Source organism: Vanessa atalanta, chromosome 8, assembly GCF_905147765.1.
Source record: "Vanessa atalanta chromosome 8, ilVanAtal1.2, whole genome shotgun sequence".
Lineage (NCBI taxonomy): Eukaryota > Metazoa > Arthropoda > Insecta > Lepidoptera > Nymphalidae > Vanessa > Vanessa atalanta.
Window position 1 is genome coordinate 6,976,062 of NC_061878.1, and position 17,111 is coordinate 6,993,172.

General features: G+C 31.7%; 2 protein-coding genes across 2 annotated transcripts; both read left to right on the plus strand.

Annotated features, from left to right (window-relative positions):
* Positions 1–365: 365 nt before the first annotated feature.
* LOC125065917 lies at positions 366–17,111 on the plus strand. Its single transcript, XM_047673775.1, has 7 exons — positions 366–598; positions 8,471–8,588; positions 11,698–11,873; positions 12,996–13,169; positions 14,883–14,980; positions 15,233–15,334; positions 15,872–17,111. Exons 2-7 carry the CDS (start codon positions 8,495–8,497, stop codon positions 16,245–16,247), a joined length of 1,020 nt encoding a protein of 339 aa, XP_047529731.1. The 5' UTR covers positions 366–598; positions 8,471–8,494; the 3' UTR covers positions 16,248–17,111.
* On the plus strand, positions 1,086–2,841 carry LOC125065916 (dynein intermediate chain 3, ciliary-like). The gene has a single exon (XM_047673774.1). The coding sequence runs from the start codon at positions 1,086–1,088 to the stop codon at positions 2,817–2,819; it is 1,734 nt and encodes a 577-aa protein (XP_047529730.1). The 3' UTR covers positions 2,820–2,841.

Here is a 17,111-nt window from a genome sequence, read left to right on the forward strand (position 1 = left end):
TAATACAAATTCCCTTAAAAGAAAATTAGGTACCTACCTAGTTAATTTTACCTATTAATTTCAAACTGGTCCTACACGTTAGGTTAGGTACCATTGTGTGCTTACTTGACATGTCATGAAAACCCCATTACCCGTGTCCCACATAACGCACAATTGAACCATTATGACAGCGAACCTGTCGCAACACATATTAGATCCGGGATTGTGAAGCTTTTCCAAATACGGATACAACGTTGGAAATAAGAACACGTCAATAGAAAAGTAGCTGCATAATCATCGGTCACCACATGAGTTGAGGAACTTAAACGAACCAAACCAGTCTTAATAGGTACTATACTCAACCGATAGCTTGACTCTACGATCGCTTGTTTTACTTCCAGTCACGCGCCAGTCTCCGATGAAACGGCTGTCGGCGCACAGTACGGCGCGCGCGCACTCGCCTTTCGAAACCACATATTTTCTAAAGTGTTACAAGTGTCGTGACTTTGTGAAACACCGATATTGTTTGTAAATATTAATTTTTATTATCTACAGTGGCAATGTGTGACTAAATTTATTGTGAATTAGATTTATCTTGGATTGCGATTACATTTTTCGGGTAAGCGTTTTATTTATGTTGATTATGTATTTTTTTTAAATGGTACCACTACAAACCGTTAAGTTATAACGTTGGTTTGAATGTAGTGTAAGTTTAACGGGTACCGAAATTATAGCAAAAAATAAAAAATATATAAATGAACGAATTAATCAAACTACTACTAAAATATTTAATAACACATAAAAATATTCTTTGAATAGGCTCTTATTTCCTAAGATAAAAGATACGATACTACATAGTTTCCGTTCTACTTATATTCATAGACATTATTTACTACATAAATTACATTCGATTCCAATTAGTGGAGTAATGAAACGTAAATTCCATAATAAGCAATAAACAAGGACACATATGCTACTAAAGTACAAAACAATGCTTACACCTGATATGTCGTCATACCATGGCCATGACGATTTCCTATTGAAAAATCAATAAACGCATGTGCTTTACGTTTAACACATCGCTTACTTAATTGTTATTTTTGACTATGGGAAGTTATTTTAAATCTACATATGAATACACTAAATCACGTAAAAACTTTGGTAAACAACCGCTATTTCAAAACGTATCAGCACATATATTGGACTCAATCAACCCTGATTATGAACTGCAGAAACAGTACATTCTTCGCAATCCTGTGCATCGAGAAGTACAAGCTGCATCACCACAAATGGAGCACGAAAGTAACACAAAGCAAGTAATCAAGCAAGAGCAAGGTATAAATCATACCGAAGGCGGTTGGCCTCGTGATGTTCATCTATATAATGAAGAACACATATTACGACATCGTCGTCGCATTCAACACGAAGAAAACTATGTCCATTCAGTCTTAAACTTAAGACACTCTATGGAGCATTTTATCGATCAAAATAACGCAATTGATATGTATCAGGCATATTTTTCTGATATGGAACCTCAAGCCCCAGTAGAGGAATATAAAGTTCAAATTGCTAACGTTTTCCGCGATCCTTTTCTTCGACCTATTTCAAGCATTGTGTGGACGAATGAGAAAAAGTCTAAAGTTATAGCATCTTACTGCTACAAGACATATTCAATAGAACCAGATACAAATCAAAATAATATTTGTTATGTATGGGATGTCAATAGACAAACTATACCGATATACGAGTTTTCGCCTAATAGTACTTGCTGGCAAGTCGTAGGTTCACCTGTAGAGTCAGATGTTATAGTTGCAGGACTCAGTAATGGCACAATCAATATTTTTGACATCCGGTCGGGGCCTAAACCTATAAACAGCAGTTCCATATATAATTCTCATTTGGGGCCCATAACTGCGTTGCTTTACACGCATTCACGCACAAATACAGAATTTTTCACTGGTTCTCTTGATGGACAGTGCTTGTGGTGGGACAGAAGAAACATTTCTAATCCAATAAATCAGCTTTCAATGTCGGTTAGATACCCAGCTGATGAAGAGCCGAATTTAACTAACTCTGAAGGAATAAGTAGTCTTCAATTTGACAAGGGATTACCCACTAAATTCTTATGCGGTACCGAATCAGGATTGGTCATAAATGCGAATCGTATGGGACGAAGTCATTCGGAGATATTAACATCATATTGGGTGGCCCATACAGGGCCCGTAAGATCAGTACACCGTAGTCCGTGCACTCTAAGAATGTTTATAACATGTGGAGATTGGAACGTTAAAGTTTGGAGTGAAGAAGTTCGGTCAGCTCCTATTATTGTTACAAAACCATATCAACATCAAATTACTGATGTTTCTTGGGCGCCGCTTCGATACTCTTGTTATATGGTTGTAGCGGCTGACGGTGTATTTAATTACTGGGATCTTCTTAGAAAATATAAACAACCAGTAGCCTCTCTTAATATATCAGATCATGGCCTTACTAAGGTAACGCCTAATCCAGAGGGCGAGTCGATAGTCGTTGGTGACAATTATGGATCATTATTTTTGTTGCATTTATCTGATAATATGATTTATCCAGGCGTCAATGATAAACAATTAATGCATCAAATATACGATCGTGAAACAAGAAGGGAACATATTTTAGATGCACGCTTGAGAGAAATACGATTAAAGGCGCGTATGGAAAAGGAACCCTCAATTATACTTCCTGAAGAAACTACGGATACTGAAGATCTTGAAGCAGAAGAAGAACTTTATTTTAAGATTGTAAAGGAAGAGATAAGTATTACGGATGGAGTATTTCCCACGGCTAATTTCTCTGCCATGTAATAAATATGTATATCGCAGATTTCTTATTGAATATTATTTAGTAACAAATATATTTAGTACTCAATTATGATAACCAAAGGTCACTTTTAAAAATTAAACCTTCAATTAAGATTCTATTTTCTCTAACCATAATGTATGTAATTAATTACTAAAATATTAAGAAATAAAAATATTTTCAAAAACGATTCGAAGCTAACAACACATAAGTTACTCTGTGACATCTTTAAAGGCAATTATTTATAATGTTAATTATAAATCTGGAAATCTGGCAGCCCGCATGTGTTCCAACAGAACATCCGGTCTTTCGGAGGAGGGTCCCGATGTTTTAAAATATATACACCGATACTAAACGAGGGTTAGAAAATTAAATGTTTTTATTCAGTAACTTTAATCTACTAACTCTACAACTAAAACTAAAAAAATTAAATAAAATACAGACAAAACTTTTATGAAAATTCGGTGACGAGTTCTGATTACTTTGGCAATACATTGTACGTTGATTTTTAGGTTTAAAAAATAATTTAAATCGAAGTTATTTGCTATTTAAACTACTATATATTGGAATTACATCATAAAATATTTTGTTTATACTAGCGGCTAGGAGTACTAGTTTGTGTGAACACGAAGTGCGTCACGGCAACTTTCACCGGAGCCGCTGAACTTGCGACGCACGAGCTCTGTGAGCGAACCAATTTTCTTCCGCTTACATGTACTGCTTCCCTGCTTATATTTTTACCCACACTTCTTCAAGACTATTACTTTTTAGTCACAAATCACAATTAAGTTAATTTAAGTTGAGTTGAGTACTCTTGTTGAAGTCATTCCTTACTATATTTAATGAGATCAGATTCCATGAAATTAGAAAATCATTATCTTTTTATGAATAACATAATATTATGTATATTTAAATATGAATATGGAAATATGTTATATAATTCTCAAAAATAATTGATTGTATTTAGTTTTATCTTCACTCCTTACGTTCAATGATTATTTTGTTAGACTTAAAACACAATGATTTTTTTGAGTTTTACATTATGTACAGTGCTACATCAGAAAAATAATAAGACTAACAAAAATTAATTCAGGAGGCAATTCATTTTTGGCAAAATTATACCTTACCGCTAAAAAACGTAAACGTTTAAAGAAATAAAAAAAGCGTAAAATATTTTTCATTATTGTCTGGCTTTATTTTATCTATTTTCTTAGTTAACATTTATAAAAAAAGGGTAAGCGGTCAAATAGACCATGGGACGAAAGTGGTCATTACTACAAATAGCCATTAGCAATTCGAAGTATTAGCCATTCCGTCAATATTCCGACAACCATGGGAACGACAATGTTATTAATCTTTCAAACCAGAATATAGCAATACAAAGTATTCCTAGTGCTTAGGTGCCTAGGTGCTTAGACGGTAGAATAAATTATTTGTGGGTAGAATCTACCCAGATGGGATAGCAAAAAGACATATAACCAAGTTAAAGCGATGCGTTTGTTTGTTTAATCAAATAAATTTGACGGAGATTGAGCATAGCAATAGTAATATGACATTATATTGGGTGTATCTACGTAGGCCTATATCTATAATATTAATAATTTTGTCCAGTCTACGATAGACCCGAACGATACCTTTCAAAAATTATAGATCGTTAAAAAATAATTATTTTGTAGTCGACAACATATATCCGCAAAATTCGTATAATCGAGGTATTTCGATATTAAATCCATTAAATTCAATGACATGAGTTCAACGAGCGGCCATGTTTGACGTTTACGGGTGCGTTAAATATGATAAATAAAGGATAAGCCGTATTTGTATAGTTTTATTTATTTTACCCGAGCGAAGCCGTGTGTACATCTAGTTTAATAGTATTTTTAACAACAAACAATCCGTTCAAGCAACTTCTAATATTATGTATATTTAATTATACATACATAATTGATTCTGCTGTGCGCAATTAATGTGGAATGTCATGTTCGCTACTGGTCTATTGCAATGTAGGTTAATGTATAGCACACGCTTAGTAGAACTAGATTTTTATAAAATTACATAATTATAAATACAATGTAACATTTACTTTACTTATACGTGAACACACTCATTCATACTCGCACATACAAACACACATATACATATATTTTTATATACAATACATCCCTATATATTACTTGATATAACGAAAATAAGACCCACATGTTATATTTAGGTAGCCTTAATAAAAACCTATCAGTATCACTTATATATAAAAGTGCTAATCTGACTATAAATAATATTACAGAAACACAACCCTGTACCCAAATTAATGACGACACAATCATTAAAACTTTAAGGTAGAGCAATATTAATGTGAAGTATTAAACCATATTTGAGATTCGTAAATTCATCTAAAAATATACATAAATTAAAGCAACGTTTTAAATTACTTAATCTGAAGTAGATTCAAGAACTTGAGACTAAGTTCTAACTATAAATATACCAAGTGTAATAATCAAAACATCTGATACGTACTTGCTAAGGCTAAAGTCGTGTGGGAACATTGTACTTTAATAATACACTATGACTCACTTTATGGAATACTATAAAATTTAAATAAAGACCCATCTTAAATGTGTTATTAACATACTCAACTGTACTTGACTGCATCTTTAGAATTTAAAAAAAATACATATATTCTTCTTTGTTAGTAAAAAAGATTATAAATAATTTCTTGTTTATTTAGCAATAGGTTATGATAATATTAATATAAATGTTTTTCAGTTCACGTGTCCAAGGTCCTCTTGTATCGGCAACTAATACAGTGGTCCATACACCGGGGCGTCATAAATATCGTCCGAACAATGTTTTATACATATTTCACAATGGATTTAAGATTCTTTCTACCTTATAGACAATGCAAATGATTTCGATTGTATTTGCAAATTGCAACTTAAAAATTCCAAGAATATGTTTTATTCAAGCATAAGACATGATATTTTCGTTTACTGTTACAATATAGGTCGGAATATACTTGTAATCTATAATATTATTATAAATGTTAAAGCAACTCTGTCTGTCTGTCGCTGTTTCACAACCAAACCAATGAACCGTTTTTGATGAAATTTGGTATGAAGCAAACTTGAACTCCAAGGAAGGACATAGGCTACTTTTTTGCCTAACACATGACAACCAACCCCCTAAAATGCAAGCGAAGCCGCGGTCGACCACTAGTAATTATTATATATCAATTTGTACAATCAGCATTTAAAATACTATCCAAACTATTTTTAGGTTTTGTATTATTACTTACAAAAAATACAACAGCTTCCATGATTATACACCTTCTTTTCCCAAAGCTTGTCCATGAATATTTGGGTTCGGCGAATCAAAGATTGTATATATGTATATTTATAATAAAAAAAACATTAATAGACAAGGAATTTTGTACTGTATATGAAACCTAAATAGATGAAGTTATGACATTATCAGATAGATCATATAAATTGAACAGTATTATAACACATTTTGTTATTATTTCTTATTATTAATATATGACTTTTTATACTAAAAGTATAGTTTTTTACCGCTTGGTCCCGGTAAAATATACATTCCAAAACGGTAATACTTAAGTAAACTTCACATTTCATTAAAATCTTTTTATGTTAAAATACTTCTTAAAATTTATTCAAAATGCTTGTTTTTGATTATTAAAATGAGTTATATTTTAATTTTTAATTGCATTAAATTTGTGTCAAATAACGCAAAGCCGCTTTTGTGTTAAAGTACTAACAACGCTTATTAAAGTTATCTTTATAATTTTTTAATATTCATACTTAACAATTAAATCAATAAATATGTATAAAAAATGATTTAATCATTAGGTACATTGAATAAATTAATATCATCTGATCGTGTGCATAAGAAATTAAAATGGCAGAGCTATTAATTGCCGGTGACACACTTTCGATTCTATAATAACAGCGGCTCGCTCGTATTACCATAAACGATAGGTTTTTTTTTCGCCTTAGCTCTTACTACCCATAGACTTATTTTATCAGATAATCTAGTTTATGCGCCTATTTGTAAAGAATTTGTCACTATACTTAACTATGCAATGTGCATCGATATCGTTTAGATTTACTTTTGTTTATATAATGCAGCTTTAAAATAATAATATATAATACAGACTTTTTATTGATTTCGTCATATTTTAAATCAATTTCAACGTTTTCACTCATACAGATGCATTACATAATTTAAAACTTAGCAAATAATAATTACAACTTTCAATAATTCTGTTTGATATAACATTTGCCAATGTAACTTGATACAAACTGGTTATGTTAACTATAGTTAGATATATTACAAGTTAAGATTTTTGCATCATGAAATAGCTCTTTGCATATAAATGGTGACTGTTAAAATACATTAACTTACCGTGTGACGAAAGTAAGCGGCAATAAGATACGTAATGTATTTATTTATATTATGTATGTTGATTTTGATGAAGTGACGCTTTGTTGTCATTATAAGCTTGATATAACAATGGCGAAAACATGCAAAGTAAAATGCGTGGGTATGTGAAGCTACTAGACATGCGACGAATGCCAATGTCAACTGATTTGCAAACCGGTCCTTACTGTTACACCAAAACGGTTTGACCCACATCACGTCTTTATTATAATAATTTTAATAAGTCACGAAATCCTTTCAAACAAATATGACGTGACCACAAATTAGCTCGACCCGAACAGGCATGGTGAATGACGTTAATGATTCTGTCACTTTAAAATTCAAATTAAACGAGCTTTGGTTCATTGAATGCTGCTTTTGATAATTGTTTTCTGATACTATTTAGATAGTAAAATACTTAATGAAACCGGAGTGAAGCTAGTAAAATAGAATAAAAAATACTATACGTATTATTTTATTAAAGTATAATAAGATTAAATATATACACCCTATGTTTGACGGGTTAGTTTAAAAAAACTTGAACCCACTTAAACCGCTTACTACAGATGACTCAGGCTATGAACTCCTGCGGAATACTTAACGTATTAATAGATTTCATTTCAGATTTTATTGCCAAAGCGTATGCTTAAGCTTACATTAAATGAGTATTTATAGATACCGTCCATATAGACAAAAAATAAATAAAGGCAATGCATAAATGTAAGGTATTTGAAAAGTACAAATCAGACATAAAAAATATTTAAAATAATAGTATTATTTGTTTACCGAAGCTTAGACATTTAAATCGAAGCACTGAAATAGTCATCAGTCAGTACATAATGTTGATCTATTTATTTACGATGGATGGATTTATCCACATTAAATTAATTGTTATCGGCGTGTCTGAGTAAGTGACGCTTGTGCTTACAGGATGTCTTAGTGTGCGTGAGACGTAAACACGGAGCATATTTTTACTATAGAATAATATATAATAAAAAGAACGACTTATAATTCGTTGACTTTTAAGCAGGATATAAAAATATTTGTAAATAATTATTAAAGGTTTAATTAACTTATATTGTCATTATACAAAAAAACTAGGAACTATTTTGTCGGTACAGTAAAATCCACATTCCGACCCGGTAATAGCTCCACGTTCATTTAGTATGATGATTAATTTCTATAATGCTTCATAGTCTTGAATAAGATTTCTTTGTTCCAGTAATACCATGAGGCGCGCAATGCGATGAACCAGGTGGTGGTGGCGTTGGCGTTGCTCGTGACGGCGACGCGCGCGCAGCTCCGGCCGGCCGACGCGCCGCCTGCCATTAACGATACACGTGAGTGAGTTCCTGTACTCTTTGAACATTTTCAACAACTAACATCTTCTTGTCACCGTCATTATTTTCTTTGATGGTACTAAAGATAGAATAGGCAAATGCCTTAATGTTGATCAGTTTTACGACTTCAATTGATGTACTTGTTAGAAAAATTTGGATTTTCGTAAAGTTTATTTGTTAGAAACTCTGTGTGCGGTCTCGTCTGAGTGGGTACCATAAATTCATCGTATCCTACTTCTAATCATCAGCAGATTTAATTGCTTTGTTCTGATTGAACGTGTGAGTAAAGGAGTGTAATATCAGAGGACATACACAAGAAATATAAAATATTAGATGTCATTGTTAACAGCGCGCTAACGATGTAATAACAGTAGTGTAACCACTCCTTAAAGCCAGTGTCTATGGTTGAAGACTGAACCCCAAGCCCATCTGTCTCCCTAAATACATTAAAAATACAAATATAAACTCGTATATTAGTTTGTGAGGAAAGGAAAGAGATGATAGGTTAGCTATTGTTAGGTAGCTATTGTTAGGTACTTTTTTTCAGGATAAAAAGAAACCTGTATGCTATTCAAAACTATATATATAATGAATCTCGGTGCCAAATTTCATTCGGATCAGTTCAGCCGTTCTGGCGCGATTCAGCTACAAACCATCCATCCAGACTATTATAATATTAGTAAGATCGATAGAAGATAGAGTGCTCTCCACGTTAAAATATACTTTACAATAAAGAGTTGCACATTTATTCTAATTTAATTTAATTCTTACATAAAACATTTTTATGTATACACAGCTTCTATAATACACTTATTATTGTTAATGCAGATTCTTCTTACTTGTTCAGGAATTTTATTAGACTGTGATGTTCAATTTACTCAATTATTGAACTTCCAAGATCGACTTGTCTGTTAAATCACTCGTAAACGTATATCGTTATGTTTTTTCTCAACCATTTTTATTCATTATTTCTTCAGGCAATATATGTATAGAATACAACACCAAGGAATATACTGAACATAATATCGCCATCTTTATCTATCCCATAAAGGTGAACCCTAAAGTGTGAGGGTGATAGATATATTATTAAATACTTCATATTGTTTCCTTGTGTCAAAGCTGTTGTTATAGGTTACAAGAAGTCTACTTTCAACTCGCATACATATTGTACAAGGTTTGCGACTCTAGTTGTTTACCTTAATGTTAAATAATATGTTATTTATTTTATCTTTATGACGTCACATGATATATAATGTATACGAGATTCGTCAAAGAGATCCATTGAGTCCTGCGCTTTTCAGATATCCATAAATGTATTTAAAATTTACAATATAAATTAAACTTATCGTAAATATTTGATGAAATCACATCAATTGAAGTAAATTAAAATTTCACATAACATTAAAAATAATCATAAAACTATGTTGTATGTTGTGTAATATACGAACGACATACATAAACGAATTATAAATTAAGAAGAGAAAATTACATATTGTCGTAAAATTTCATTAAAACTATATAATTTATATTTTATTATGTGTCAATAAAAATTGTAGAGATTCAGATTTTGATATTTTATCTATAAATACTTAACACACACTTTAATACATACACACACACACTTGTATACTTAGGTAGTATTTATACTATCAATAATTAAAAATCAGTAAGACTCAAAATGAATACGTTTTATAAAATCATTTAATCGTTCAATTCAATAGGAACACGTTCAAACATTGACACAATGATGCATAGCGAAATGTATATAAAATACAGTGGCTCACTATTCGATCGGTCAGTCCCGTTAATTGAACGCCACACTAATCGCATATTGCACGCGCTTTCCCTTTGGAAAGTGCTTAAAATGATTATTTGTTGCGCAATATGAATATTTAATACACTAACGAAACTAATAACTTTACTTCAAATAGAAGAAAATCATTTTAATAACTGCGTATTATTTGTTTACCAAAAAATTGAATACAGCCGTGACATTAAGAATGGAATAAGATTTTTTCCCGTTATGAATCATCTCGCAATACAGATAGTAAATTAAATTTAATGTATTTACAATCAATACGGTGACAGAAAATCAAATCGTAATCTAAATAATTCCCAAAGGGCATCCGCTCGTACCTAAGAGTTTGAAAAATCGTTTCAGAATACACCATTCAAATATATTACGAGAAACGAATGATGTAATTGATAGTTTCTATTGATTAGCTTCTAATTCTTATATTTAATAATATTCTTATTAATGAATAAAAACGAGTTAAGTTATTAGTTTTTAGGTAATACATTGCATAATAATATATAGTAACGTTTGTTGTAACACATATCTTTACCGGTAAAATCGATGTCATCCTAATAGATACTTTCGAGAACAATCGTAAAATCGTAAAATAAAAATGATAAGTCTTATATTACTTTACAGCTGAGTTATTATTTACAGTATGCTGACATATTGTATATTTCCTACGTATGCATATACACTACGACATACATTTATAAATGGCCAATATTCTCTAAAATAACTAAAAGACACAAATTTTAAATATAAGTAACAGTTGCTTACCAGCAGCAGGTACGAAGTTACCAATAACGGTATACGAAAAAATGTGCGATAAAAGTTGGTCAAACGGAATTTAAAAAAAGAACACGCCTTACCGTTTAGAATCAGAATTGTCTAATTTAAAGATAAATGATCAACTTGTAGTAGTAACTTAATGAGTGCTATGAGGGAAACTATTAAAGAACATTAGTATACATATGTAACATGATTACATACATGTGCCGTGTATGTAATATAAATAAACAGAACTGTATCTAATGGAGTAACCGTGACTATTATTTTACTCAAAAACTATATAGTAATGTTTATTGTAACTCTTTTATTTCAAATCGCAAGACACTTTATCAATGATTATTTGTTCACGTGTTACTCATAACCGAATGTGTCAATTTGATTATTTTTTCTTTAATATTTTTATCTTCCTGTAAAGTAATATATAACATTGATATCGACTGTCAGCAAGCAGAGCTAAATAAACGAACACAGGCGAAGTGAGTTTCATATAAAATTATCCTCATCAAACCTCTCCAATTTCAGGATGCGGTGCGGAGTGCGTGCGTTGCGCTGCGGATGGGTGCGTCAAGTGCGCCCGTCTACTCGTCTGGCCGGGGGGCTCGTGTGCGCACGACTGCCCCGCCGGCACACGCGAGTCCTGGGCTCACGATGAGCATCTCATGGGCCGCGTGTGCTATCCTGCCCATACTTATAATGAAGTCAGTGAGATAAAATATATTTTTTTTATTTAATAGCACTCACCGCACTGTATTCCAAAAATAACTTGCATTTCAATTATCATTTAAACATTTCCCCAACCGGCATGCTGCCCTAAATTTTAATTATAAGCCTTTAAATTAACAGTTTTTAATTACCTTAAAAACATTTCATTTCAAATAATTATTTAAATTTCCTTAATTATTATACATAGTTTCAAAATGTTGACGATAAATTAAATTATTTCAAAATTAAAAATTGGAAAACACCGAACTACGAATATAGGGTATTATTTCAAGCTTTAAATGTCATATAAAAAAATTCAAACATCATTTTCTATGAAACAGTAAATGAAGTGTCATTAAATGAAAGAGTAACTATTCAGTAGAGGAGCACTTTCAGCCGTAATATCACCTCGGAAAAGTAAGATTACAACATCACTAGTTCATTTAGGTTACAAGCGCATGCAGCGTATGAGATAATTTGAAATGCAAATGCCGCATGGGAATAAAAACTACATATAAAACAGACGTATGAGAACTAAATAGGTCACAAGTTCGGTGAGCAAACAAACGTCTCATATACATACTTACCTTGCTTTGATACACTACAAATGAAGCAACATTCGATTAATCAAAGTTGGGAAACCGTAATGAAAAACAGTCTTCATTTGTTCACATTTACATAATCCGATAGTAGTTAACTATAAATATGTCGATTAATTCACAATAAACCTCTTTAGAGATGGATTTTTTGTTACATTATGTCATTAAAAGTACTCACTCATTTTTTAGTATACAAAGGCATGTGGTGCGTATAAAATACAATTTAATTTAATTTTATTTATTTTTATTTTGTTTGATGATTAAAAATACAGACAACAATTATAACATACAATTGATACATGTCGTACTTATTAATCTTAAGGTTTCTATAATTCTTAGCAATATTCAATGTTTAAATGTTTGTAATTTTTTTTGTCTATGTGATTATTTACTTTTGCATATGTTTGTAAATTATGTGTATTAAATTCAATCATCAAATTAAACATGTAAATTGTCAGCAATGAATAATGTATGTAGATATGATATTTTTACTAATTTATAATTGTCTCTTTAATGCAGGTGTTGGTAGGCGGCGCGTGCGGTGCAATCATATGCATAGGTTTAATTGCTGCTATAGCCGCGTATGCCCGATGTCGCAGCAATGCACGAACGCAGGCTCAACCTTTACCACAACCAAACCAGGATGATGACGCACAGCTCCGAGAATTTCACAAACAACTTGATTGTTTAAGAGTAAGTACTATGAAACAAATCTACTAATGCCATAGAACTTACGTGAAATTGTAAGTAATTAATTTTGAAAAGAATAGTTATCACGCGAACTTTTCCATATTTATATAAAAAAAAATCAACTGATCAGCCTTTTGGTCTACTGCAGACTTCAATAGCCACAGTATCTGAGGAGTATTATAAGAGCCAACTAATATCTATCCCATCAGCATCGCTTAGTACCTCAAACCCATATGTTAGGAAGAACTAATCATCAACTGAAACATTTCCAAGAAAAGTTGTCGTCAAAAATTTGACTGGCTGTTAAAGTTTACCAAATTCTTTTTTTATGCACTGTTATCCATTACACGGTGTCAGCGCCAAAATACCTAGAATCCGTGAAAAATAACAATCAGATTGCTTTCCAATTGCCACTAAATTAAATAGAAATAGCTATATGTAAATTATGTTTACATACGTTAATATTCATAGAATATATTCAGTATCCGATGATGATTCTGTTTTCCACATTAATAATATACGACTAGAAAACAACGCTGCCGTAGCCGTGCCGCCCCGTTGAAGCGTGAATGAGCCCTAACGTACCGTAAAAACAACATGCTTATATTCACGAGCGACAGTGATATGATACCCTGTTACTTTCGAAAGTTATAAAAGGAGATCTTGCCTCACACCACTCTCACTGTCGATGTCGTCTAAACCAGTTGTGTTTGCAAATCACATACATAGTCACCCGCACGTGTCTAACGTAGGTATCCTTATTGTATACTCGTATATATAGAGTTCAGTTGATGAAACGCTTTTGTTATTAAAAAGCATCAATTACCTCGATTCATTCTTAGAACTATTTATTGAATAAACGCAAACTTTATAGTTTCGAAGCGATGTTTAATTTTCCAGTTATTTGCTATTAAATTATTTTGGTATATAAACTGAGCTGATGTTAGGTAACTCAGCACTGAATCTAATTACGAAATTTGGAAACAGGGCATGTCGGCTACGGATTTAAAAAACTCGTATACGCGATGAGACTTCTTCCGGCATTTGCAGCGAAATCGAGATTGCTTTTTGGTTGCTTACAAAATTATATAAAATCGTTGGCTGTTTTGTAACAACGATGTCTACTTCATAATTATAGTAATATGATCTATGTCTTCATAACAGCATTCTTATATAATAAAAAATATTTATAATTAAAATTTATAATATTAAAAAGAGTTAAGATGTCAACCCTCTCTCTCTAATTATTCTGCTGCCAAACATACCCTGTATTGCTATGTTCTTATTTGAAGAGTGATTGTAATATTTTTGGCGACGCATTGTCAATGTGAGGAATGCTTCTACTTCTTATGATATCAGTCAGTATGCGTGAATTTCACTACTTACCATCATATAGCTCGTTCGCTAGTCTGCTTTTATAATATCGACGTTCGTATCCAAGTATGTTACTAAAATTAGCTCAAGGTACTTTTGCGATAAACAAAAAAAATTAAAAAATCAGACATCTAATTTGAATCAGTACACCTTCCGTATAAAATTCTTCTACTTCAAAAGTTTTAGTTAGCTCTTACCTCTTAAGACATTATCAACGTGAATCAGTTTACTTTATGTAAATTCGCTTTTGCTTAGACTCTGCTACTAAGCCATATGAAGTAGAAATTTTAGATAACGAAATTTACGACGTATTTTCTCATAAAATAGCTATTTTTCTTGCAGCCACATGCATACACTTTGCTGGCAATATTGAATCATACAAGGAATCAAGTCCGAGAACTCTATCAGCTTGGAAACAATGACGCTGCAATGGCTTATAGGTAATTTGAATGACATCTTTATATACTATTTGTTAAGCAAATCTAAACATATACATTATTAATCTATTTCAAATTCAAGGTACTTATGATATGTAATTTTGAAAGAAATATTACCACATAATTTAAATAACTATTGTAATTAACCTCGAAACTCGCTTACTTATTACATGTGTGCCAATTTTTTTAACTTCTTGGTTGAGTTATTTTCAAATAATTACAGTATGATAATAGTGTTTATATTTCAAAATCTAGTTGTGTGCTGAGCGACCTAGCGAAACTGCTGATTCTTCTGAACAAACAACAGGTGCCCGTGGTCCCGGATGAATGGCAAAGGCTAGCCAGTTGGGCTGAACGGTATTTATCCAGATCACAGCAACATATTATTATTAATTTATTAAATGTAGGGAAATTTACAGTTGGCGGTTTTACTAATTTACCAAGAATAGCGTCCTAATTTGTCATCATTGCTCCTTATCGTTTGAGGAAAAAAAATTTCAAGCAAATCCATCAAATACTAACAAAATAGTTAAAAAACTGGCAAGCGTTTGATAAATTTAATTTACTCACGTTTCTTCTAATACATTTTAGTTCATAAAAATATTACTCAATATTAAGGTCTTAGCCGTTTCGTTTTTCTTCGTTTTCATCATATATCAGTACAAAGGTAGTTATTATCAAATCTTATTCGAAGGACTCTCAATTGACAACACAATTTTAATAAGGTGTCAGTCCTTAATTTATGTTAGTGTACAATTATCGCTATTACTAATGTCTGCCACAAACAAATTATATTAAAATTGTCCTATGTTAAATGTCTGTGATATACCTACTAAACTTTATAGTAGTGTAACGTTAGTCACATACAAAAACTATTAATGTTACTATTTTCAGAATACTAAAACGCTATCGTCGAGTAAGCTTGGGCCAACAGCAGCAAGAACAATTGGTAAACTTCCTACCATCCCCACCGAGTCAAGGATCCGATTCCGAAACTACTCAACAATCTTTCACCACCTTTAAACCACCGTCATACTCACCGTCTTCGTATGAAAGGCACATACTAGACAAAGATTTAGAAAACCAGTGTGAATGGAGTGATGTGGGAAGACCCCCTAGCTACTCCCAAATAGAGAGAGAAAGCGAAACTATCGTCCTCTCCGATCCTTGGGAGAGGCGCCCGATAGTTAGACGGGAAAGTGTATGGCTAGAGGATGAACTCTTCGAAATGACAAGGCGTCCTCAAGACGAACTTACCACGGAACTGTAAACTTAGTTTATACTACGCAAATGCGACAAGTACAAATCTCACTAGAATATTCTTTTAATTTAATTACACAAACTATAGAATAGAAGATAATAGAATGAGGTGCTTTTGTTTTGAAAATAAGAAGTGCACCAACCCTAAATAGAATAATATAGCACCACTGAAACTATGTATATTGTTTATTTTTAGCAAAATATACTAACCATGAAAAAAAGTATCGGAAATAATTGAAACGGCGAATGCAATACATATATCGTCAAAAAAGTCTTCATTGCATCTATTTTTTTCTTCTATTATTGGTTTAATAAATAATTAAGGCACAACCAAAGTAGGTAGTTATAAAATAGGAGTCTAGTCTGTTTTAATTTTTTTTTTCTCATTAAAAGCTAGTAACGCCCTAATAATTTCCACTCATATATAAACAGAAAATGAGTATAAACATTCTATACAAACACATATTTTTACAATTGCTTAATTGAAAATACAACTGTTATTCAACCAGAACTTGAGATTTCAACTGTTGTTGTTATATTATAACGTAGCTTTAATCTGCTATATTTTAAACCACCGCACGATGTTATGATGTAGGAAATATTCAAGCAAATATTGAATATTGTTAGAATAACAATGTAAAAAAAAGCATTAAGTATTGTTAAGATAGCTTATAGCTTACTGCATGTTTACTAAAACACCTACATAATAATATTTACTTCTATTTATAACTTTGTTTAGCAAAACACCTTGAAAATGTATTTATTCAAAATCGATCTTTGAATTCATAAGCACAATTAATTTAAAATTAAAATGAAGTAAAAATAAATAAAAGGTTAAATACAACGACTTAGAGTTAGATATAATCTATGGAAA

What these genes read in the sequence shown, in the direction of transcription:
- LOC125065917 (XM_047673775.1), top strand. Translation starts at nt 8,495, where the DNA reads ATGAACCAGGTGGTGGTGGCGTTGGCGTTGCTCGTGACGGCGACGCGC. An exon ending in CTGCCCATACTTATAATGAA is followed by an intron (nt 11,874 to 12,995) that starts GTCAGTGAGATA and finishes TCTTTAATGCAG; the next exon opens with GTGTTGGTAGGCGGCGCGTG. An exon ending in AACAACTTGATTGTTTAAGA is followed by an intron (nt 13,170 to 14,882) that starts GTAAGTACTATG and finishes TTTTTCTTGCAG; the next exon opens with CCACATGCATACACTTTGCT.
- LOC125065916 (XM_047673774.1), top strand. Translation starts at nt 1,086, where the DNA reads ATGGGAAGTTATTTTAAATCTACATATGAATACACTAAATCACGTAAA.